Source organism: Paroedura picta, chromosome 9, assembly GCF_049243985.1.
Source record: "Paroedura picta isolate Pp20150507F chromosome 9, Ppicta_v3.0, whole genome shotgun sequence".
In the NCBI taxonomy this organism is placed as follows: domain Eukaryota; kingdom Metazoa; phylum Chordata; class Lepidosauria; order Squamata; family Gekkonidae; genus Paroedura; species Paroedura picta.
The window spans coordinates 32,536,340-32,562,722 of record NC_135377.1 but is presented as its reverse complement, the minus strand read 5'-3'; the positions used below and the strand labels follow the sequence as shown (position 1 = coordinate 32,562,722).

At 41.6% G+C, this 26,383-nt stretch overlaps 1 protein-coding gene across 1 annotated transcript in view; it reads right to left on the bottom strand.

Annotated features, from left to right (window-relative positions):
• Positions 1–24,119, bottom strand: part of CPA6 (carboxypeptidase A6) — a 46,869-nt gene extending 22,750 nt beyond the window's left edge. The window contains exons 1-7 of the mRNA XM_077352222.1: positions 23,699–24,119; positions 12,087–12,162; positions 10,443–10,567; positions 7,140–7,254; positions 6,747–6,848; positions 5,729–5,833; positions 885–995 (exon numbers count right to left, since the gene is read on the bottom strand). Of these exons, the coding sequence (XP_077208337.1) occupies positions 885–995; positions 5,729–5,833; positions 6,747–6,848; positions 7,140–7,254; positions 10,443–10,567; positions 12,087–12,162; positions 23,699–23,796 (732 nt within the window). The 5' untranslated portion in view covers positions 23,797–24,119. The remainder of the gene's footprint in view (positions 1–884; positions 996–5,728; positions 5,834–6,746; positions 6,849–7,139; positions 7,255–10,442; positions 10,568–12,086; positions 12,163–23,698) is intronic.
• Positions 24,120–26,383: the final 2,264 nt, after the last annotated feature.

The following is a 26,383-nucleotide window of genomic DNA, read 5'->3' as shown; positions in this document are numbered from 1 at the left end:
CCCCCTGTCTTGTAATTATATGGTTTACTCTCTTTCCATTCCCTGGAAGTTTTGTAAAATTCAAGGTTGGGTCTGTGGAAAAGATGCCCTATGTGATAGGGACCTGGGTCAAACCTCCACATTTTCCTGGTTGTACCCAGGGCTTAAATATGCCAGATCTTCCTCAAGCTATTTAAATGATCCCATGCCTGTCTAAGAAAACCCTTTACTAGGGTAAGGTTCCAGACCTCTCCTTCAGCACATAGGAGATTTAATCGAGTCTCACCAGATTGCTGGTTGTGCCCTTTTGGGCTTAACCATGTAGAAGATCTCATTCATTATGTCTTGTGTTGCCCCTTATATGATGATATATGATGATATTCAAATTCTTGAATACAATATTGACTACTCTTTCTGGTTCTGATGAAGATAAAATCATATTATTTTTGACAAATGTATTACCTTTTGTTACTTTAATGGTTGCTAAATTAATTTCTGCTATAATTATTAGGAAGAGGCTTGTCCCTAGTATGGCTGAAGAATCCTCATTGTAGCTTATTTATAATTCCTTTTTATTTTTATTTATTTCATTTTGTGGTAGTAATTTTTAGTCATGTTTTATAACTTTTGTATATGTACTGTGGACAAATGAGACTTGTTACTTGTCACTCAGTGTTGTGTATTATATTTAAGTTTGTTTGATTGTTAAGGCTTCGACCTTCGTATTATAGTGATTTAATAGATTGGTATAACTCTACGCAGGCTAACCCTGTAGCAGCTACATCCTAAGCTGAAACTTATTTAAATTTATTAAGTGGGGTTTACTCCCAGGAAAACATTATTTGGATTGCATTGTTGGGTATATGAGTATTTATGTAAGGTGCATCAATTCTTTAATTGCTTACATGGGTCCAGCTGAAATGGTATCCATCCACATTAAAAATAGGCATGATGTAGAAATATAGTTGATTTAGCATTCTTCTCATGGCTGAGTCAGTTTGATATGTCTGGAGAGCCTAGAAATGAAAATAGGGTAGGTGTGTGTATATGATATAGATGGTAACACAATACCCATGAAACTATCATCAATATATCTAATTCTCAATGTGGTCCTATCTGTGGATACTTAAATCTGGAGCTTGGGTCCATAATCAAACAAGACAGATCTTTCTACAAAACTGAAGCTAGTTCCAGATTTGCAGATAACTCTAAACTCTAAAATAATAATAATTAAAACTTAGGGATAGAAATGGCATCTGTACATTTAAGGGGGGAATTCTCTTGGTGACCATTGTTAAGCAATTACAACAATATTGCCTTGCTTTTTTGTCAGTAAAAGTTTTGGAGAAGAACGGGGCTCTTTTGTCCTTTGAGGGAAGAGTCACTGTGGCCAGGCCAGCCAGCAACCACTGGGCTACTTACTGTCAAGTGAACTGCATGACTTATCTAGATCTGTCTGCTTGCTGCAGTTCAACAGCAACCATCCTACAAAAAATCAGTGTGGTGTACTGGTTAGAGTTTTAGACAAGGCTATGAGAATCTGGGCAGAGGCTGCCAGGGAGATAGAAAGGAAAGCTTAAGATCAGGGTCAGATAAAGATTGATTGGCTGGTGGGTGAGAAGGAGAGAACTTGGCATCCTCACTATATCGATCCTCACTTTCGGCATTCAGCAGCCTGACAGAAATGCTGAAAAGCTATAATGACAGCAGAGATCCCCCTGGGAATCATACCCTTACTCTATTTGTCTGGAGAAATGTAGCTCAAAGCATAGAAACTTGAAATTGATTAAAGTTAACTTTGCCATGAAGATTTACAGAAAAAAGGACTGTTACTAACAATATGGATCTGAAAACAGCACATAGAAACTAACCTAACCTGTTTTTAAAAGAGACATCCCCTGATTACTTGGTGAATAATAATCAGGCATGTGTGATCGCAACTTACCTGGCTGGATGCTGAATGCTGCCACTGTACAGATGCAAAAGTGCGTGCAATACTACTTACAAGCAAAACTTTGAAGCAATCCAACAAAAGAATAAACTCAAGAAAAAAAAACTGGGCATTTTGAACAAGGAAAGTTCAAGTGCTGATTATAATTATTGCCAAGTTCTCAACATTCCTAGGTATAATTCAGCACCTACTATTCCCAGGGCTAACACAGAAACACAGTTCTCCTTCATCCAACCAAAACATTCTCTGATCCAAAGGTCAGAACTCCATGCCAGAGAGGCACTGACTTGGTAGTGATATCATTGTTAAAAAGGACCTAACCGTAAATGCTACCCTGGTCCAATTCCAGGTTAATAAAGATGTTTATCGGGGAGGATTGAATCCTTCATGCCTTTTTGTTTCAGGTACTATAACACACTGTAAGTGGCAGAATTTAATTCAGGAGAATGAGAACAGGTGTACTAAATTCTCTTCCCTAGCAGATGGCCTGGTAGATAAGCAGGAAAACATCCCAGTGGTGATTCTGTGGTCAGAAAGATCCTAACCAAGAAATGGTGCCTGTGGTCAAATCCCTGTTCAGTTTGCAAGAAGGCTATACAGCAGAAATGGTTGCAGATGTATGTGTCGGTCATCTGTTTCTGTTCTGATATCACCCTGGTAGTGATAGATAGAGATGGATGCATTCACACCTTGATTGTTAATGTATTTGCAAAATCATGTGTTACTTGATCATTTATGTTTCTCTTCGGAAAGGAGAGGTACAGGAGCTACAGGCTGGAAGTCACATCCTCTGTGACTCGTGTTTTAATGCCAGATGTTAGAGGTCTGATCTGTGGTTTCACATGTATGAGGGAAAACTAATTGGCAGGTTTTCAGGGGAACTCTTCTTTGTGATTACTTCGTGATCAGTCAGTCATCATCACTTTCAGCATTGCACCCTATTTTTGAAAATAACTTACTGAGCTAATTAACAGCAAAATCCTAAACAGAGTTACACTCTTCTAGATCCAGTAAAGGGTTCTTAAAGATTGCACTGTAAGTCTTATCCTTTAACTCTCTCTGGATTTCAGTATAAAGTTTTTACACTGGGTCAATATTTACAACGAATACAGCATTTCAGACAAATAATGTTTACAGTTATGTGTCTGTGTAGTCATCATAAGAATACACGTCAAATACTAATCAACTTGGCCACATGAGTTCACTTGTAAAGTAACCTAAAACAATAAAATTAATACATGAACATTAATTTTTGCTGTTGCTCTGCCAGAAGAGAGAGGGACTCTGCTGGTCAGAGAAGACATCATTCCCTGCCCATATGGGTGTATTATTCACAGATGGCCACATGGCTGCATAAAACATAATATATTAGCATTGTTAATAAAATTCAGACAATTTTATGGATCTGAACATATACATGAAGAAAAAACCATGGAATTCCCTCTATTGTATATTTTAACTTGGAGCAATTCCCATTTGTAAGTAAAATTACTAGGCAGTTAAAACTTGGATTCAGGGGTATCTATGCTCTGTTAATAATTACAAAGGAGTCAGGTCTGAGGACTGTCACTGGAAAATTTCCTCTGCGCTTAATAGGCTGCTGCAGTGATATCTCTTTATCACCATCATCAAGTTTGTTGCAGCCAAACAACCAACCAACCATGTTTGTTATTCTGAATGAAATTGAAGGGGTTTTAATCCCAAAATTTATTGTAGGTGGAACTGAAAATAGAGCATCGTGATCACACTGAATTTATGACATGTCAAAAGATATTTAAAACCATAGCCTTGAAGACACAGAAATCAGAAGCAATTTCCTTAGTTACAAAAGAGTGCACAGCATGCCACCTTGTGGTGATAGTGAGGTACTGCACTCTTGGCTTTTAACAACCCTCACAAAAAATTATTGATTGACAAGCATTAATCTGAAAGGGACTAGAAATTCAGCTCTCATTTGGAACCTTTACACACTGCACCCTAAAGTTCAGCAATATCACATTGGTTTCACTAGGTACAATATAAACAAGAAAGTGTTACAACTCAGCTGCTCAGAACAAAAGAGTTCAAGAAATACAATCTTATTATTTCCACTTTCTTCAACTTTAAAGCAGTATTTTCCTTTAAATGTTCCATATTTTCCATGCAACAAAATCCATTCCCCAAGTTGCTGCCTATACAGCATGTTGTGCTAAGGCATATTTATGGGAAAACAGTAATATCTGGCAAAATAAAAGTAGGCAGGGGTCTAAGTAAAGTACAGGAATAGGAACATATAAGTGTACATTAAACTTACACCCTTTTCCTGTTTTCAACATTTAAGTCTTAAGATAAGATGCTAGAACTTCTGTACACCACAGCTTCTCTTGTTAAGAATGACAAACCAGAGGTCCATATAAACCATCATTCCATGTCTAGCAGTATTAGTCTAGTAACTCCTTAAATACTGACAACATGTGTTCCAGCATAAGCTTTCCTGAGCCAGAATTACTTCAGCAGATGTGTGAAGTTGGGAAGGGAAGGAGGGAGATTTAAACAATGTCCATACAAGAGAGCAGTCTATCCATGCAGAGCAGTCAGTCCATGCATTGCCACTCCCAGCTGATCAGCAAAGTAAAATTAAGTTGAATTAGTTCTAGTGCCAGGTGAGCCATGATATGCAAATGTATAATGTGCAGATCCAAATAGACTGAACTAATTAATGTCTGTAAAGGGGGAATCTGCTAAAAATCAGTACCTATAGTGGGTAAAAAATGCCAAATCCTTATTAAGACCTAGATGAGAGATAGTGTTAAACTTTTGGATGAATGTTAATTTAGTAATTTTTCATTGCTTTCTCCCTATGAATTTCTTAAATAAGAGAATAGCATATGCAATCTTTGATTAATAGTATATGCAATCCTAGCATATGCAATCCTTGATTAATAGATATTGGTAGACTTGTCTTCCTTTATTCTCAGAGCCAATTTGGTTTAGTGGTTAGGAGTGCGGACTTCTAATCTGGCATGAGGTTTGATTCTGCACTCCCCCACATGCAGCCAGCTGGGTGACCTTGGGCTCACCACAGCACTGATAAAGCTGTTCTGACCGAGCAGTGATATCAGGGATCTCTCAGCCTCACCCACCTCACAGGTTGTCTGTTGTGGGGAGAGGAAAGGGAAAGCGACTGTAAGCTGCTTTGAGCCTCCTTCGGGTAGAGAAAAGTGGCATATAAGAACCAACTCTTCTTCTTCTTAGAAACTGGTCCAGAAAATCAGGTATATTAAATACATATTGCTTAGATAAGTGAACTTTCTGGATATGTTGCTGCTAGAAAAACGTTTTCCTTAGTGCCCTCCCCCAAATAAAAGCCCTCAAGAGATTCAAGTTTGCTTAATTAGTGCATTGAAAAGAGGAATTTAGAAATGTGAGCAATTCATACTTGTGCAGTCTCTTCAGTAGCCTTTCTTTCTGATTTGCTCATAATCTGAACATCACCAAGAAGTACTGTGTCAGCCACTATAAGAGTGGAACTGTGCTTTATACCAGGATGAATGAGTCCATTTCTGTCTTATCTAAGTAGGTTACTATTGACAGCAGATTAACCTGCACTGCTACTGCTAGAATTACTTTCTCAAAAGCATGTGAGATATGAGAGCATTCCTACCTCTCCTTGTTGCTGACAGATAAAGACGCTTAAACTCTAGTGAACCATTACAAATGGACACTGAAATTGAGTGCATTTCTGCCTTGGCAGCATGCCTTGTTTGCTGACAGGAAAGTTTCCTAAATTGACAATACTGTTATGAAGTACATACTTACTTCTTTCACAAACCACTGGCAAAAGGCTGGGCCAATCCATTCTCTTGCATGGATTCCACAATCCATCCACACAGCTTTCTTGTAAACTTGTGACCTTTTGCCTAGCTGCAACAGCAAGCATGCATATGTAAGAATACAATGCTAAATCAGAATAAAAAGAACTGCTTAGTGACCATTTATGCACTGGAGGTTTCATGCCGGGCTGCAGGCTGGAGTTTTAGCCATGGCAGGTTGCCCCACCTCTTCCTGCACCCACACGGAGGAGCATTTGGCTCAGTGCGCCTCATCCGCCATTGATTTGTGCTCCTGCACGGGATCTGGGGCAGTGAAGTTCCCAGTGCGTAAACGGTCAGTGTCATGCAAAGGGCTTGTGGTAACCCAGTTGAAGCCCTTTGAAGACCTGATAATTAATAATGTCATACAACTTGTTTTGAAATCTACTCAGTTTCTCAAAATAATTTGCTATGCAGCATGGGAGTTGCTTTTAGAAGGAAAACACATGCAAAGCCTCTTTGGCTTATGGAACCAGTTTCCCAGTTCTTTGGATCTTGGGCACAGTGACATCTATCCTACCATTACATTATGCAATGACAGAAGCCTTCCTCCAGATTTTCTCAGTGCAAGAGCCACTGAAGTTGGAGGAAGATAACTTTGGCTCGAGAAATAGCCTCCCAACCTAAGGAGTATTCTCCAGCCTGCAGTAGGATGCATGACGGTCTCTTAAAAATAAATATTGATTTTGTATTTTTCTTTTTTCTTAATTTACAATTTGTGTGAGAGATCTTGAGGAATAATTCACAGCAATGAATATCCGTGCAAAGTGCCTTCTTAGGAGAAGTGGTCCATGTAATATAGAAATGTATATAACTAACTTACCATACACATCATGGAGTAAGTCACTACTTCCCATCCCAGTACCCAGATGCTTAACTAACACAATCACTAATGGAAGATTCTTGTTTCTGGGTAGGCATTCCCCTGAACCTTCATATCTCCTGCTGACCTAGTTAAATTTTACCTTTAGTGCAAAAAGTGGTCTTCCTTCATATGACTTCCCAACAGAGAACATATGAACAAGATCTGAATGAGTTTTATTCAGATGATGCATCCAACTTTGAATCTGGAATTACCAAACAAGAGGAAATTTTAATAATTTTCTTTTAGCAGAAATATCCATGAATTCAGATATGAAATGGAGCATAAATATTAATCAAATATTAAAACACTAGCATACTCTACCAGAGGCAAAAAAGACCTTAGTTTATCATAGTTTCCTGTATTGCATAAAGCCTTATTTCAAATTTGCTCATCAAAGCAACAATATAAATTTATGATTTTGCTAGCATCTTTTCATTCCTGGGCACAAATGGGCACTTCCAAATATATGAGAAAATATTTTTGTGGTACATACTTCTTCCAGTGAATGATATATCTCATAGCTGTATCCTGGTAATGATCTACGATTCCTGGATAACCTCAAACCACTTTGCTTTTCAACTGCTTTTTGTAGATCAGATATGAGGATCCTACATTCAAAAGAAAGCAACATGAATTGATACAATGCATGGCAAAGTAGAAGTTACAGGTAAATATAGAAGAAATCATTCTTATTCTGTCATGCTGTTTTAATGCAGCTTTCCTGTCTACATTTTAATGTCAGTGGAATAAACTTATGAGTATCGAAGGGTCTAAAGCAGGCTTCCCCAAACACTTACCAGATGGCTGTTCAGGTCCATCCATCAACTATGAGCCATTTAACCAGTGCATTTTGCCAATAGGCTAACAGCTGATGGACACATCCACCCTGCTATTAGGCTGAAATGGTTGCCAGCCATTTAAACCTAACTGCTTGATGGGTCCACCCATCAGCTGTTAGGTTTAAATAGTTGCCAGCCATTAAAACATGTCCATTTTGTCTCCCAAAAGTGATTCCCCCTTTTATCCCAGTTGGGTCTGAATAGGCCAATTTTGTTTGGAGAAACTGTAGCTTGGCTTAGCTTGAAGCCCGAACCTTGAACCAAACCAGAGTTTTTAGGTTCATTTCCAATCCTATTTATGAGAGTGTTTTTGTACATTGTACCATACTGTCAAGGAAGCCAGTTGAAACAAAATATAATAGTACTTGGATATAGTAGTACTTGGACAAGTGCTGGAAACATGCTCTTAAGTGAATAAAAGAATATGACAAACAAATTAGCTACTATTAAAAAGAATATTCTGATTTATTATCTGTATTTAAAGTATGTTTAGATTAAAAAGTTAGGTATTTTCACTTTTTTACCACTAGATCCTGTTTTGCAAACAGATTTCTAACAAGGTTTATAGTATTACTGATAGGAAATTAATTTTCGTAACATGTTTGAGCCCACTTTTAAAAAAATGATAAAAGCAAACGAGCTTTAACTCACTAAGATTTCTTACTCAGGTGCTATTCAATCTGCCCTGATCTAGATGGCCAAGACAAACCTGATCTTGTCAGATCATCAAGCAGGGTTAGTATTTGGTTGGGAGATCATGCAGGAAATCCTGCATGCAGCGTCACTACACAGAGGCAGGCAGTGGCAAACCATCTCTGAACAGCTCTTATCCTGAAAACTTTATGGAGTTGTCATAAGTCAGCTGTGACTTGATATCACTTTCCAACTCCACATTAGCCATCAGGGGCAAGCAACAGGTCTCTTTTAATTACTGAGAGACCATGGGTTTATAGCAACAGGTCTCTTTTAATTACTTCTGTTCACAATTGGGAAAATGTCTGCTATAAATTACAGGTTTCATTTTTATTTCCCTTATGTTTTTGTGAATGGCAACTGAACCCATATATGAACGCTGTATATTATTCTAACAAGGCATTATTTGTTCTTCATTATGCTGTACTAGTTAAAAAGCCTGCTGCATGGTTAAATGCAGTGGGTGCTAATGGGGCATTGTTTGGGGGAGGGGAGGCGGAGGGAGGGACAGCTGGGCAAGTGAAGTGGGTAGCAGGCTCCCGCAAGTTCTTGAACCATACCAGCATGATGCGGCGTGGGGAGGGCGGCACGGGGCTGGGGTGGGCTTAGTAGAGAGGAGTCATAGGGTCTAGCTTGGTGGAAAGGATTGTAGGATCCAGCAATAAATTTATAACCCTCACGTTTGTGCTCAGATGCTTGAAAATTGCAGGCCCAGAGTCTGAGCTTGAGACTACATAGGGTCTGAGAGTGCTGTAAAGCAGGCACAAGGATTTTCAATTTCTGCAGCTCCAAGACTTCTTTACATTTCCCAGTTTCAACTAAGGATTGATATAAACTGGATCACAAGCCAAAATTCGGCACGAACTTGGGCCAGTTCATAGCCCCCAAACTGATGTTTGTAGAAGATGCTTCCCCCACACATTTACTGGAATTTTGTTTAGTTCAGCTGTTTGGGCCAGTTAAACTTAACAGCTGGGCAGGGTGGGTCTGTTTTGCTCCTGCTTTGAAGGGTTAGATTGTTTGGTTCATGTGCCCCTGCTGCCAGCCATTTAAACCTTCCCATATGATTCCTTTCTCCTCAAGAGAAAGGGAGTCCAAACTGGCTATTTGGTTCATAGAAATTCCATCTTGATTTGGTACTTTATAAGTTGCCTCAAGAACCAGCATAGGCTGAGAAGTATAGGATAGAAATGTCTTAAATAAATATTTTACTTATAAAAATTACATGCATCAAGATTTTGTTGAATCATCCTAAAATGCTTGAAGCAAAGCAATAGCCTACCCAAAAACCATGGGGAAGAGTCTTCATAAAATCCTGCAAATCAGTTTTCATGTTTAAAAAGGGCCCTTTCCCTTAACCATTGGAGTTAAAGAGAAAATATTGTAATGGCAACATTTGCTATAGGTTCACCAGTCAAATAGCAATGAATCTGAGGCCATGACCTGAACAGCCTTCTCTTTGAGAAGACTTTACATAGACTCTTTCCATATGTACTGGAGTTATGGGCATAAAAATGACACGGTTCAAGTAAAAAAAAGGTCAAGAATGTTACAGTATATGATCTATTTAAAACAATTTGTTTTGTTTTGAAAGAGTAGCAGTAGGCATATGAATGGCATATATGTTCGAGTTAATTTCCATTATCAAAATTCTGAACAAGGTAAATTTATATTATAACTTCCTGGACATGCAAGTTATTTTTTTTTTGCCTCCTGTAAGACAAACCTGACTATTGCTACTTAAGACTTCCTAAACTGTTTAAAAACATTATTATGTGGAATGACATGGTGCAATTACTACAGAATAAAAAGAGAGGCACAGGAATTAAGAATAATAATGGAAATGTGTTCTGCGTGGTCCTTCTTGGTGACAGGAAGCTGATTAGTATTCCAGTATATAATTTAAAAGCATGTGGGTGCTCACATCTAAAGCATACTTCAATGTTCTGAACAACTACAAATCAAGCAGGCAATAGAACTAGTGACAATAATTACCATTTATCCAGCAAATGAAACAGGTCTGCATGCACTGAGGAAACATGAGTCTCCTTTCTAATGTAGACTATCTAATTAAGCAGTCTACCTATGAGAGCTCTTCCATGCTTCCTCTCACATAACAATTTCATGCGAATAATAGATACTCTCAAACGACCATAATTAAAAAGGGGCAGAAATAAACGGAATGTGTACAGACATCTAATTTTAAAGTATTATAAACCCATGGTCTCTCAGATGGACTCTCAGAAATTAAAAGACATGCTTACGTATATTGAATGTTTGCTTGTTGTAGGTAAGGCAGAAGAATTTGTGAAGTATTCCTTGATACACGTACATCAGTGAATGTACCCTTGGAGATGAAGGAGATGCTGCCTGGCTGCCACAGATCCACCTGTAGTGCAGGAACCAACCTGTAATTCATATTTATTCAGTCTAGATTGGGAACATCCATTTATGTACTAAAAGAATATATTACCTCCAAATTATTTGTGAAAATATGAATACTCACTGAGGCAAGAAAAAAGCTCAGAATCTGAGTTTCAGGCAACATGTTTTTGAACATCTAAAAATTCATACGAAGTAGAATAATTTTGACCCACTCCTTCCTCTTAACATTTATAAAGAATTGTGCTGAAATTAGACATACAAAACTAGGATGTCTTTGTTTATTTATATTTTATGTTGCTTGATATTTATCTTCTGCTTGCCCCCCCCCCCGCCCATATAGACCTGAAGCGGTTTATTACATCATTCTAATGTACTCCCAGACAACATAATCACTGGACCTAACAACATCAAATATACCTTCTCAGGCTTAGTCACATTCTCATCTTCTAACACATTTATACCATTATATGCCAATAATGTCCTTCCATTCTCTACCTAGGGGGAAAAAGGTCAAACTCTCTGCCCAAGGATAAACGGACACAAATCTCACATCAAGAATCACAAGACTGAGAAACCTGATCGGCTTTCTCAACTAGGGTTTTGTGAAATCCTGGGGTTTCACCAATTGGGTGAGAGTTAATTATTTTTCAATATATTTTAAATAAAAAAATTATCAGGTGGTATGACCATATATGGTCATGTTGACCCATTCTCCCAAAATGGCCAATGATGGGCCTGGAGGGGGGGGGGGGGAGAAGGTTGCTGGCCATACAAATCCTTTCTGGCCAAGGCTTGTTGCATGTGATAGTAACTGGAATCCAGAGAGGTAAGTACTCTCATTTTAACTTAACTGTGGGGGTGGGGATAGAGCAGCATAGGTCTACTCCAGCTCTGTTTCTGACATGGGAGGGGGTGGGGACAATAGAACAGCATATGCCGAAGACGCTCCCACTTGGTTTCCAAGTCTGGAAGGGGAGGCTTTAACCTTTAAAGTCCTATACAATCTGGGGATTTCAATAATCATCAGATACTTAGTTCATCTAGAGAGCAGGGAACAAAACAAAAACTCCCTGACATGATTTGAATACTTAAAAAATTTAAGAGGTGTGTGTCACATTCTGGTCCAACAAGGACCTCTATTTGAAAAGTTGCAAAGCTTATCAAATGCCATAAACCTAACAGGTATCTAAAGCTGAGTTTCCCTTTGAGCTTGAAGCCAAGACCAAATAGTTCTCATTTCCGCCAATTATCCAGTCCTGTCACTCACTGAGAATGGTTCCTAATATTTTAATGTGTCAATTTTTGTTTTTTGTGATGCCTTGCTTTGTTGATAAGTGATGTTTTTATTCCTCATTTTTCCTCAAGTTTCCTCATTTTGATAACACTATTAAATCCTTTGGCCTGAAGCCCTGCAAGAACAAAAATCATCAGCTCATGCACCATCATGAGATAGCATAAAGGCCCTTTATATCACAACATACTAATATCTGGTCTACCAGCAATGTTAAAGAAGCCAGACACACCTTAAATTGCTGAGCAAGGTCCTTCAAAGTCTTTGCTGCTTCATCATTTTCTGGAACAACCCGTATCACCTTATCCCTATTAAGGAACATTGAAAATAAACTGTTAAGTATTTTTTTCAACAAGAAAAAAACCTGGATGATAACAAAGATGCATATCCTTGAAATTGGCATAAACGTCCAGAGCTTATATACCACAGATTTGTATGCGTGCTTTATAATAATAAGACCAGAAAGACATATTTTCATTGACCAGTATGGATTGATTTTGCACAGAGAAGAAATAAGTAAATCAAAACCATCTTTGCTTATTCGCCAGCATGCATTCTGGGGAGTGGATGAATTATAGTCTGCCTGGAACATGAATTTTCACATCACTCTCTTTACCACATTATCATTCTTTGCAGCCTCTTTCTTCTGGGTTTAAGCAATGCTGTGTATGTCCTTGCAGGGGACAAAATACAGTGGGGAATATCCTACCATTCTGCTCAGCTAGGGTCAGATGCATTTTTTTGACTTAAGATGCATATGGCAGGCAGAGGAGGCCCTTGAATCAGTGGGATGTGTCTTAAGCTGATTGAGGATGCCACTTTTTTTGCTGAGTAGATAGTAGGATACAGTGCAATGCTTGGAGTGCAATGTTAGGAGAGAGCATTAAGTGGAACCAGTAGAGAAAATGAACAAACCACTGGCATTTGGGGAAGTTGCTAATATTGCTGGATTTGTGAAAGGGCCAACATTTTTCACATGTTATCACAAGCATGATATGGGCAGGAAGACAGAAAAAAAGCAAAGAAAGACAATGATCCCTAAATGCAGCTCCTAAATCTTTGATTAGTTTGAACTCCATTCTGCCACAGAAATTCACTCCAATTCACTCCAATTCACTGCTCCTCCAATATTTTCTCTTTCCCTTCCCTAGCATCCCCTGTGGCCTATCCACTTTTCCTTCTTCCTTTTCCCCCTTCCAACTTCAACTTAGCCTCCTTTTCTACCCTTAACAGCCTCTTCCTAAAAGTCTGGCAGGGCTGTTTGATTGCTGGTGCTGGTGTTGGGCTGGATGGTGGGTGGACCCAGTTGGGTTGAATTGTACAGTGGTGGCTATCGCTGGACCAGGCCAAGTTCTCTGTGTAGCAAGCTTCCAGGAGGGATTGTCCCTGGCAAGTCCTCCTCCATTAGGATATGACAATGAAGAGGCATAGGACTTTTCTCAGATCTGATGTGCCCCCCCTCCCATTCCACTACTTTTCTTTACAGAAACCAAAGCTTGGCAATATTGTTATGGCTGCTTAACAACTCCCAATAGCCACTGAGACTTCTGTGGACATTTTTTCCTAATAGCTGCAGGTGATGTTTCTGTTAGATATCAGATTTTTCAGAAATCCTGGGACTTCCTTCCTCCAGTATTTCCCTGGGACCATTTTGTAGCTCTATTAATCTTTCCTAAGCAAGTTTTGCAGTTCTGTTACCAGTCTATAATCTTAGAGGAAATTGAATTGCCATCTACTATGTAGTTACTAAATATAAAGTAAAAATTATACTTTAGCAAAGACAGGTAAAATTATTACATAACATACCTTTCATTTGAGGATGAATGTACTTATTTAAATGCTACTGATCCAGAAACATGTCAGCACACAATTAGGTGTCTTCTCTACATGCAATATTTTACAAAGCAAAACTTGACAAAGACCTTCCTATAGCTGGTTTATCTCATTAATATCTCACCTTTCAGCTAGCAGCAGGCCTACTAGAAGGCTAACAAATTGAAATGACTGTTAGAATATGAGAAAATGGTTCAACAATTAAAACAAATTAAACAGAATCAAAATCAGCAAAAGTACTGCCACCCAAAGGTTATTTGAATTGTCAGGTCTACATTCTCATCAAAAACAAATAATCTGCACCATTTGAAAATCTAACAATGGGATGACTTGAGCTGAATTTCTGATGCCAAATTCTCCACAGCCTTACACCTTGCAAGCATAAATTGACACCATTCGGTCTGCACAGTGAGAAATGCTTGCAGAAGTCACAAGGCACTTGAGAATTAAGCTGTGTTTCTGGAATGCTAAATGTTATTACCCTTTGCTAACTTGGACTACTCATTTATCATTGCAGTATTGTAGCTTTATTTATACAAAAAGCGATTCAATGAAAATGACCTCCTTGATGGGTGGGCAAAGAAGATAATGATATACTGTTCTTATTAGCTAAATGAAAAGGGTTATACCAGTGTGTGAGTCAAAATATTCCTTTTCAGCTGCTGGAAGTTTAGACTGAAAAGCTGGTTTATATGCAAGGTCTGATATTTGTTTATAAGAACTAAAGGACTGCCAACAAATGAATAAGGGCTCTTTTTAGCCTGAAATCTTGTCATAAACAAATTATGCACAAAGCAAAGTTTATCTCACTCATCTCCTCTCCCACCCCAAGCAACACTTTGATCTTCAAGGTTCTAGAGAAGCACTATGTAGGATACATGCTGAGGAATGTGAATGAGTTTAGTATAGTAATTAGAGTATCAGACTAGCATATGGGGAAACCCAGGTGTTTGGAGTCATACCTCGCCCCCTGACATATGAGGAAGCAGAGATCTTTAGACCACACTGGGGGACCCATCAAGGGAGGACTACAGTAGTCCAGCCTGATAGGAACAGTATCCTGACTTGACACAATGCCCAGAGACCACAGGCAGGCTGGTGTCCAGCCAGCAGCCAAACCCCAAGATCCAGTAGCACAGGCATAAGTCAACAAGGGTGGCAGAGGAGCAGCAAAACCTGCCATAGGTGATGGCCTGTTTCTTACCGGTTGTGGGAGCTGGGAAGTCTGTCAAAGGAAAATATACTTTAATCAAATTAAATTTAATTTCAATAATCACATTTCCAGGAACAATGATTTAAATTAAAGTTGGCTACTTCTTGGGTTAGAGGTATTGACAAGTTTACATTTAAATTTTAAAATGTATGGGAATTAAAGTGACATTAACTTCATTTGAGAAAATATGCTTAATTTATACATTTTGTCAAACAAAGGAAGACAAATGGACCAGCTAAGCATTTTTTGCTGGTAATAAACATCCATATGAATGCTTATTGGACTGTAGCCACTGCACAGAATAGGGCATTCTAACCTCTTTCTACATGTCATTAGCCTGATTTCAAATGCTTTCTACAGCTGCTATTTGTTCTTTAGAGCAGTGGTCCCCAACCCCCAGTCCGGGGACTGGTCCTGGTCCGTGGATCATTCGGTACCTGGACGCGGCTCCTCCTCCTCCCTGGATGCTGCCTCGGGGGCTGCCCTGCCAATCTGCCACCAGCTCACCTTTGGTGCTCTCCAGTGGCTGCCATGGCTGGGGCTCCCCCTCGGTGTGGCACTGTACAGCTGCTGCTGGCAGCACCCCCCAGTGAGTGGCAGGAAGTCAGTGGCGCCGGTGGGAAAGCAAGTGGAGCAGGGGTTCAGGTGGCAGCGATGTCCCTCAGCAAAAGACTACCTCCCCCGGGCCACAGTACAATTGTCAAGCACTGACCGGTCCCTGGTGATAAAAAGGTTGGGGACCACTGCTTTAGAGAGGGAATTTCCCCAATATTTCCCCAATTCCCCAATAGAGGGAATTTCTGCACATGAGAAAAAATTGCATTACGCCAGCTGAATGGCAGAGCGCTAAACATTATAGCGCTTCCAAGCCCCTCTTCACCTTTTTGCAGTCTTGCTTTTGTCTGCTGCCTTTTCATGCATCTTACCCTCCACAAGTGCTGTTGGAAATGGCTGAAGAGAGCAACGTGCTTTATACATGATGCTGTTCCATCTGTCAGTCAATCTAAGCAGCCAATCCCCTTTCTCTGTGTTTTAAAGGTCCCACAATGCCCGCTATTTTTTTAAATTCATAGTTCTCCATTTAAATGCCTATGCATATAAGTTTAAAAAAATAATCTCATTCCTGATTTTGAGAGGCATGCTTTGTGTTATAACTTTGGGAAAAATTATTTTAGTTCTGGCATCGCCTACATGCTTGTCCGCCTGTTTGTTGCTCCAGGATATTAGACCTTTTAAAAAAGAAATTCCCATCCCTGGAAACAAGGGAGAGGGAGACAGGTGTGAGGGCAGGACAAGGCAGGTGCCTTTAGCACATTTGAGCCTCCATACCTTCCCTCTGAGAGCCTCTTGTGGCGCAGAGTGGTAAGGCAGCCGTCTGAAAGCTCTGCCCATGAGGCTGGGAGTTCAATCCCAGCAGCCGGCTCAGGGTTGACTCAGCCTTCCATCCTTCCGAGGTCGGTAAAATGAGCACCCAGCTTGCTGGGGGGTAAATGGTAATGACTGGGGAAGGCACTGGCAAACCACCCCGTATTGAGTCTGCCATGAAAACACTGGAGGGCGTCACCCCAAGGGTCAGACATGACCCGGTGCTTGCACAGGGGGTACCTTTACCTTTACCTTTACCTTTTTTACCTTCCCTCTGCTGGTTGCCTACTGGTTGCTCTCCTATAGTTCACGCTAAATAGGTTGGGGAAACCACTTTATGTGATTCCCCAACTAGTGCTTTAAAATGGAGGATGTAGCCGGCCAGTTACTGCCCAGACGCTGGATGTTGGTGACATCATATGGAGGGGCTGGAATATAACGACTACATAAGGTAAGTACTTCACTACATTTAATGAGTGCGGAAATGCCCAAAGCATACCCCCTTTGAGGGTAACGTGGATTGTGAGGAGACTCAAAAACACAGTGGAGGCTAGCTCCTTCTTAGCTTGGGCCACATCCCCACTTCAGATCCCTTCCTTGGCTGCTATATATCAATTAAAACAAAAACCTTACAAAACCCATTCACAGCATCTCATACAGTTTGGTCCTCAATTTAATAGGGGTTTTGCTTTGGGCTGTTTATATTTTAGAATAGACATCCAATGAAAAATTATAGATACTTTGGAATGATGAATCTTCCAAAATATCTATAACTTGATTATTCATGAATTAGTTTCTGCTGTTTTTTTTAAAATGATAAATTACATAGAAATGTTTATAAATCATTCTGTTAGAGTCAATTTCACTTATATTATTTCAAACACAGGTAAAAAACTCTGACTATGGGAAAATAAATAATGAATCATGCTGATAAGTGTTTTCAGGTAGCATTGCTTTTATAAAAGATAAATAATCCATGCTTCAAATGAACACCCTGATTATTCCAACATGGTTTTGTCTTTAAAGTTCCTTTGTTGCAGGATGACATCTGGTACCTAACCAGTTTAAAGGTAAGTATGTCACTATTGGATTATGTAGGAAAAGCTGCCAAATTTCAATCCTTTACTTAATGCAATAAAGGTATCTGGAAACTTTATACTTTTTCTTTGAAGCCTGGAAATGCCTTTGTTCCATTCTAATATGTGCTTCTACAGCTGCAGTTGTTAAAAGGAAAAGAAGCCATGTCTCGTGATCTTGCAACTGGACCCCTTTTAAGAAGAGAAGTATTATTGGGTGATACAAAATACATTTCAGGGTGATCAGCATAGTAAATGAATCCCAGATAGCATGTGCCAGATTCTGCAAGCAAAGGTTTTCTAATTTGAACAAATGCCATTAAGAATTAGATCTTTGCAAAGTATTACATTTAAAAGAGACTGTGACAGATATTTAATCACATATTTCCAAGGTAATTAATGAAACCTGTGAAGTAGTGTAATGGTGTTGGAATCCTAGTTTAAGACATCAAGTCGAGGTACTTTATACTGACAGTATAAAGAGTACATGAATTGGGGGAATTGAGCAATTACTACCTCTTTGAGTAATGGCAGCTCTTCTTTTATGGGATTCAGGTGTTCTTCTCCAAAAGAAGAAAGGTCAGCTTCTAACAGTGCCTTTTTTTTAAACCAATGGGTGGAAAGCAACCTTTGGTAGTAACTATTTGTTCTATTCCTTAGTGTCTTGTGGCTGAGTTGTACCATAACTGCCATGGTCTGGATTTCTGATTCACTTATGTAGTCAAATGAACATAAATAAACAAACAAATAAATGTTATTTCTGTACCACCCTTTCCTGGTGGACTCAGGGCAATTGACATAAAACATCATTACACCAATAAAATAATAAAAACCATCTCCTTTAAAAATTTGTCCCCATGGGTATTGCACAGAGCTTGGAGGGGCTATCCAACTGTGAGTGGATTTTTGACAGGGAGGCCCATATGTTATTTTTACATCTTCTATACATTGCAAAAGGAAATTAATGAATAACCTGAGAATATTAAGACCCTGAAACACAGTAAAATATTCTCTGAGAGTGTCAGCTACAATAATTTTTGAACCTGTTTGGTCTTGTCAAAAATATGCATTTTAAATGTATGCTTAGAAGACTGTACTAGTTTACAGCTTATATTTTCATTAATTGCTTTTGATTAATGAAGAATATATTTCGTGAGGGCATATTTGCACTCTGGCACTTACCCAGAACTCATGATTATATACTTATCTATAATCTGTATATGTTTGTCTAAGAATGAAGAGTTGAATGTTGTTCTGAGCAACCTGAAGATGAAAAATATTAAATCACCCTTTGACAGCAAGTTCAAAGTGATCAAGGACTCATAGCAGTTACATTGTAAACTTTGTCTCTTTCTTATTATATAGGTAGTACTGATTTTCATAACAACTGAGTTAAGTTTGTCTTAAGGTGTTTCTTGCCTCTGAAGCTGCATTTCTGACCATCTTTTCTTTAGGTGAATGTTTTGCTTTAAAAAGAGGGACTTAACCCTCTGGTTAAGGTGGCTGGATGGAGTCACTGAAGCAGTCGGTGCGAACTTAAATGGACTCTGGGGAATGGTAGAGGACAGCAAGGCCTGGAGGATCATAGTCCATGGGGTCGTGATGGGTCAGACATGACTTCGCACCTAACAACAACAACAACTCTCTGGTGGCTTCCGAAAACAGGACTATATAAATAGCCTGAGTCTATTATGATGCAGCCAATCTTACTGGGTTATAGAGTCAAATCAGAAAGATGGTAGAACCCAGTGGCACTATTCTGATTGGGATTTGTGATGACATCAGTGGTTGAACAATGTGATTATGTACACACAGCCAAATCAGACTAAGAGTAAAGCTTTCTTGCCTTCCTTCCAGATGCAAACATTTTTGGCCTCTTCTGCAGCCTTTCCTACCTTGTGAACTGTCAAAAGGAGAGGGGGAGGGCCAATTCAGGGGGGATAAACTAAGTTCTATGAAAATGTTTCCTTTCCTTATTCTGTTAATTTCTATGTCCAGTTGCTCACTCAGGAGATATGGGTAAAATATGAATAATATTCACCGTACATTCAGTCATTATAGGAATGTGTCAATACGCTTTGCTAAGATGAGTACTTCAGAACACAGAGGAAGGTCATATGAATACCCTACTTGAAGTCAGTGGGGATTATCTTTTTGTGAAATGTGAAAGAACTATAGACCTTCCCAAGGGATGGTGGTGGAAAATGCAATCAATTTGCAAGTGACTTATGGCAACCCCACAGGATTTTCAAGGCAAGAGGTAGCTTGCCATTGCCTGCCTCTGTGTGGCAACTCTGTACTTCCTCAGAGGTTTCGCTAACCAGGATCAACCCTGCTTAGCTTCCAAGATATGATGAGATCAGGCTAGCCAAAGCCATCCGAGTCAGGGCATGGCTACAGTATAAGGTAAAGGTATCGCCTGTGCAAGCACTGAGTCATGTCTGACCCTTGGGGTGACGCCCTCTAGCGTTTTCTTGGCAGACTCAATACAGGGTGGTTTGCCAGTGCCTTCCCCAGTCACCGTTTTACCCCCCAGCAAGCTGGGTACTCATTTTACCGACCTCGGAAGAATGGAAGGCTGAGTCAACCTTGAGCCGGCTGCTGGGATCTAACTCCCAGCCTCATGGTCAGAGCTTCAGACAGCATGTCGGCTGCCTTACCACCCTGCACCACAAGAGGCTCTCTTAGTTCACATTAAATTGGAAGTATCAGCCTGGTGTGGTGCTAGTACATGTTTCTTTCCCTATAGCTCTCAAGACAAGCTCAAAGCAAAGTCTCACTCAGCTATATAAGGGTCTGGGGGAAAACAGGGACATTCTCACCAGCCTGACATGAAGGAAGCAGACCACTTTATTTCCCATGATTATAAGGCAAGTGATTTATAATAACACTAGATCTAAAGCCCATTTCACTTTGTAATGAAATGGGCCCTAGATGGCCTGAGAGCAGGCCCACCCCCCACCCGAGGCTCTATTGAGCCTTCTCCCGGCTGGCGGAGTAGCCTCGCCGCATCTGCGACGCGGCGAGGGTGCTCCGCCGGCCAGGAGAAGGCTGCAAGGCCCACCCCCCACCCGAGGCTCTCCTGAGCCTTCTCCCGGCTGGCGGAGCCGGCTAGCTGGGCGTGGGGCTTCCAAAGGCTTCTGCGTAGCTGCGGGCGACATGGTGCGGGTCCGCAGAAGCCTTTCCCCCCGGCCTTGGGACTCCGTGTGGCTTGATCGTCAGGGGAGTGGGTGGGGGGGAAGCGGCCTACCTGTCCCCGGCGCTGGCGGCTCCCGAGCAGCTGCCGAGCGACTGCCAAGGGCAGGAGGTTGCGGCGGCAGCGTCCAGGGGGCGTGGGTCGGCTGTAGTGTTGGCGGCCATCTTCTGAGCACGCTGGGGCCGTGCATGCAGGGCATCGCCGGAGAAGTGCGTGGGAGGCGGGGAGCGTGTGGGCGGGGACCTCGTGGAGCCCTTGGGACTCCGTGTGGCTTGAAGGTCGGGGGAGTGGGTGGGGGGGAAGTGGGCTACCTGTTCCCAGTGCTGGCGGCTCCCGAGTGGCTGCCGAGGGCAGGAGGTTGCTGCGGCGGTGTCCAGTGGCCGCGGGGTGGCTGTAGTGTTGGCGGCCATCTTCTGTGCACGCTGGGGCCGCTCGTGCAGGGCGGCGGCGAGCGTGTGGCCGGGGCCGTCGTGGAGCAGCGGGCCTGGGCGCAGCAGCGTCGTCGCAAGGACAGTGTGCGAGGAGGTCTGGAGGTGGAGGCAGCGGCGATGGGCAGGCAGGGAAGCGTGGTGGACGCGGCGGCGATGTGGAGGCGGCCAGAGAGGCAGCGAAGCGGCACACCGGTGAGTGGGATGTGGGGGGGTGGGAAGGTCGCGGGCGCTGGCGGGGTGCGAGGGGCATTTGGGGTGGGGATGAGAGGCGCGGGGATGGGCGGCTTGGTGGGAGAGGGCGTAGATTTAGGGCAGGGGGCGGCCAGAGGGGAAGCAGTTTCCCCCGAGGCCAGCAGTGTGGGGCGAGCCTCCTCCGTGGCGGCCATCCGGCAAGGATGGCGGCTCGGGAGGACTGCACAGTTGGAGGCGCGGCGTTCGGGAGACGGGCCAAGTGTCCAATAGGGAGGCGCGCTTTGCGCACCTCTCAATTGGACACTTGGCCCTTGAGTGCCACTCGGAGGAGCGAATCAGGAGCCACTTTGCGGCTCCTGATTCGCTCCTCTGAGTTTTTATCCCGGACAGAGCCCACCCTAACTCCTCCCCACCAGCCCTTACTCTTTCATTTAGTCCGTGGCGCCTGCGGCGCCATGGGTGGTTTAAGATATTCAAAGAAACATACAGATGGAAGAGATACCAAGGATAATCTAGTCTAACCTCCTGCAGAAACCTCCTCACAGCTAATCCTCTCTTGTTTATGTTTAGAAGAAGACAAGAAACCTACAGGATCCCTAGGTCAATGTCACCTGGAAAAAAATTCCTTCCTGATCCCAAACTGGCAAATATCACTACTCCGATAATATAAGAAAGGACAAGAAGTGCTGAGCATTGGGTCATTCATACTTGCCCTCCCTCTCCTGATCTGCCTAGATTTATAGAAGCAGCACTGCTGTCAAACTGCCATCTAACTTCTGCTTTAAAACTGCCAAAGTTTTACCACCTCCTGAGGAAGCCTCTTCCATTAAGGAACCACTCTGTCTTATTCCTAATGCTTAGCTGAAAACTCTTGTGATTTAATTTCAACCCACTGGTTCTGGCCCAATTTAAAAAAGCAACAACATGACAGCCTTCGAAAACTTGAAGATAGCTATCATACTGTCCCCCAATCTCTTCCTCTCCAGGATAAATATACCCAATGAGGTCTAATCAAAGCAGAATACTCTTACAAATAATTCCTCCAGTATCCCTACAAATAATTTTAATTTGATCATGACGCACCAAATCAATTTCTGGATTCTTCCCACTAATAGACCTCAAGGAGGCATCATTCATAGTCATCTTTAGTAAGAAATATCTACAACAGCTTCAAAGGCTTTGTTCAAAGCAAAATATCATTCTGATTTAAGACAAATTCATTACACACCAAATGACTTTAGGAAGCTGCTTTCTCTCTTATGTATTCAGCAAACCCTTGGCCAGTGTCTGGTGGATTTAGCAAGTACCACAACAGTACATTTAAAAACAAATCTTCATCTAAAACAACCATGGTCCATTAACAAAGGCATATTTCTATTTAAAAGGTCCGTGTCTGACCTAGATAACTTAAAATGAGGTTAATCAAGTTTACATGCTTCCAACATTGGTTTAAGGTGAACGGATCTCAGTTTAAGCCCAATGGGATATACAGTAAACTCAATCAGACTTCTGGAATCCCTCTTCTATTTTAGAGGTGGTGCCATTTATGCCTTATGTCCTTCTTTCCTAAACATTATCCAGGACTACACTGCACATTGATGGCAATAAAACTGCATAGAAAATGGCAAAATTAAATGGACAAGGTGGGAATAAAACTGATACAAGAATCTAGATAAAAACTATGAGCAGCTAAAAAGGGCTGTTAAATCACACCTCATGGCAACCCTGAAGATTCTAAAGGCAGATGTTCTGAAGTGGTTTGTAATTGCCTATCTCTGCATTGCAAACCCGAAATTCCTTAGTGGTCTCCCATCCAAATCATACCCAGTGCCAACCCAGAACATTGGACTAACCTGGGCTATCCATGCTAGGGCAAATAATAAGTAATTGGAGGCAAATAAAATGACAATAGAAGCTGTCATGGGCTTCAAGGAATGAACACAACATCCTCCTCCCCAGGCAAATTGGCTTGAAGTGGACTCTGCTGTCATTTCTCCACGCATGGTCAGTTCACAGACAAGCTCCATTATCCCTCCATTCTAGGTATGAACATTCCTTGGCTCTTCCAGCCTTCCACTTTGAAAACTTTAATTTCAGTGCATTCTCCTCTTGCCACAACAATCGCGGTTTAGACACTTAATTTCCCCAATATCATTTCAAGAGAGCTGATCACGGGGCCATAAAGCATGTTGCCATTTTAAATATCCTTCTTTCTTCTCACACTTTAGCACTATTTTATTTTAATCAATGCCCAGCCTTCTCCTCCTGTGTTATCATTGCACTCCAGAAACAATCTACCTTTCCCGAGTTCCTCCGCCCGGCCCCGCACAGAAAGCGACTCCAACTACAGGCACAAAGTCTCCCGTCTGAGCTCTGTGGCTTGCTGCGGTCTCTGGCAGTGCTCATGGGCAATCCCTCGAACCTGTCCTAGAACAGACAGTAGAGTCCATAAACTGGCTCGTCTATTCCCGCACCATCCCGGGGGCGACAAGAGAGCTTGCAAACGTGCGCGAGTGCGGGGCGGGCGGGCAGACTTACCCGGCGTAGCGGTTGTCGTAGAGGTGGCTGGCGGCCAGCTCGGAGAGCAGCCAGAAAGGGAGAAGAAAGGCGGCGACTTTCCTGGGAAGTTTCCTCATCTTCTCTTGCACGAGGTTCGTGAGGGATGCCCGTCTCTGCCGTGCGTACAAAAGAGCCGCCCGGGGGGAACTCGAGGGGAGCGCGGAGGGAGGAGCAGGAAATTATTTTTTTTTCCCCCGAGAGGAAAGGGGGCGAGGAGGAGGGGTTGTTGCTTTGCAGCGAGGGTGCACAAAAGTCAAGTCGAGACAGTTGCGGGGAAAGGGGTCTTCCAGGAGCTCCCGCAGGCCAGCCAGGCCAAGGAGGGGAGGCGAGGGCCGGAGCTTTGCCGAAGCAGGGGGCTGTCCCGCTCCCAAAGAAAGTCGGGGACAAAGTTAAACGAAAGAGGACTGCGGCTTGCACTGAGGCAACTCCGCCGGAGGGAGGCTGGCAGAATTGGGCGGGAAAGACAGGGGAGCACAACCGGCAGGGCGGCAAGGACTTCGATTAAGGGGAAATGAGTATTGCCAGGGAATGTTTTAAATCCCTTTAAACAGGGGCTTCGATCTGTAGATCGATCAGTTACCCTGGAGAAAATGACTGCTTTGGAGTGCAAGCTGTAGGGCAGTATACCGTTCAGGAATTTCCTAACTTGGAGCTGGCAACCCTAGAAGTTGCCATTTTCTCTGGAGTTAGAATTTTTTTTTAAGTAAAATTCATATTTTCAATATATGTGTGAAATCCGGTTTGGATCTTCATTTCTGTGTAACACTGCAGACACATTGGACCTCATCCAGAAGGCAGCTGTATGTTCCTCGGCCTTCAGTGTTGAGACTTTTTTGAAACTGCCTTAGGAATCAAAAGGAAGATGGACAGATTGTTACCCGTCTATTATACTACTCAGGGGTCTGGAAAGTACATTTCTGAATTCATAGGCAACCAAATGTTGATTCTGCCCCTGAAATTTCCCTATCTGTCACCTCTGATTCACCTAGGTCTGCCTCTGCCCAGATTGGGGAGCATTTTTAAGTGAGTTGGCAGTTGGGTGGAGGAGGTTAAAAAAATACTCTCTTAGTTTACACTTTTGTCTCTGACCTTTATTGCTGACAAATGGGTTGTTAATGAAGCCAAATAAGCGTGAGGGAGAAAGAAAAGTGTGAGTGAGCAGGGGAAGACAAATGGATCATTCACACATTCTTCTGTCCCAGTCCTTTGGTTGATGATGACAGAAAAATTTATCATTATTTATTATTGTTTTCCCTAGAATTTATATATCACTCCTCTCAAACAAGTCATCTCAGGGTGGTGTGCAACCTTTAAATATACAATATAAAACAATTCAGCAAAATAAACATTTAAAACCACTTCAAACTTCATATTTTGTTTACAACTGAAAAAATAAACAGTAGACCCCATGGGTAGGGGAAAGGGGGAGATAAAATTACAGAGGCCTTATGAGAGTTAGCCAAAGCAGGCAACTTTTGTGGGGTGATGTTAGTGTCAGTGGTGCATCATTCCCACCCCATTATTAATCATGACTCTAATGGGACCTTATACAAGCTGAAGGTGCCCAAGGATTATGGCAGCAGATCTGAACCCTGAATGGTCCATTCCAATGCTAGCAGCATTATTTCAGATTTGATCCCTCAAGGAATGGGCAATAGCTACTATGCTTCTCTTTCCCACTGCATAAGTTCTAAAAATGAAGTGAAAAAACAAAGTCTGCACACAGATATAATCACAGAAAATTAAAATAACCAAATCTGTGAGCCCCCAACAGCTGGGCCTCTTAAAGTGCTTGATGTTCAGTTGCATGTATAAGAAATAAAAAATTAGTTTTGTTGTCTGAGAGCCACTAGAGAATACTAGGTGGTACTTTATAAGAGTTTATAAAGCTCTTTGAGTGTATAAGCACATACACCTGTATCAACAAAGATACTGTGCATTGTCATAGAGACAATGTGAGTCCTGTAAGGTAGGCCGCAATTATTAACCTACAATTGCAGAAGCAGTTTTGAAACTAAGAAACAATGGCATGCAAAAGATGATCTAGTGAGTCATGGCAGCTGTATTATTTGAATCAGGGCCCTCCCAGGGCACAGTTCAGTCCCAATCAGTTAAGCTGGTACTCATGGGGTAGGTAAGCATCTGGATTACTGATTGAATTTTTTAATTCCACCTTTAATTATTCATTTTATTTATACATTGATTTATATACCACCCCTCTTGGATTCACTATCTTGGGGCAGTGAACAACATCACAATAAAAGAATAAAATGTGTTAATAATCAATAGTATCAATAAAACTTTTAAAACAGTAAATTAAAAACAGCTATCAGCACCAGTATTGCTTATTTACTTACACTGATCAAATTTGCTAGCGTATTTGTTAATAGGAGGAAAGGTTGGAGGGGAGGCCCCATTTTTTGTTGGATGATTTTCTTCCTTCCAAGGAGCTCAGAGCAGAATATATAGGTTTTCCTCCTTCATTTCATCTTCATAGCCATCTTGTGAGCTAGGGTACGCTTAAAAATAATGACCAAGTAATGTTCCGGTTGAGTCGGAAAACTTCTTATCTGAGTGGGCATTTGAAATTGGGGCTCCATGGTTAAAGTCTAGTATACTAACCCACATGCTACATTGGGTCTCTGTTTATTTTCACGCTAAGCA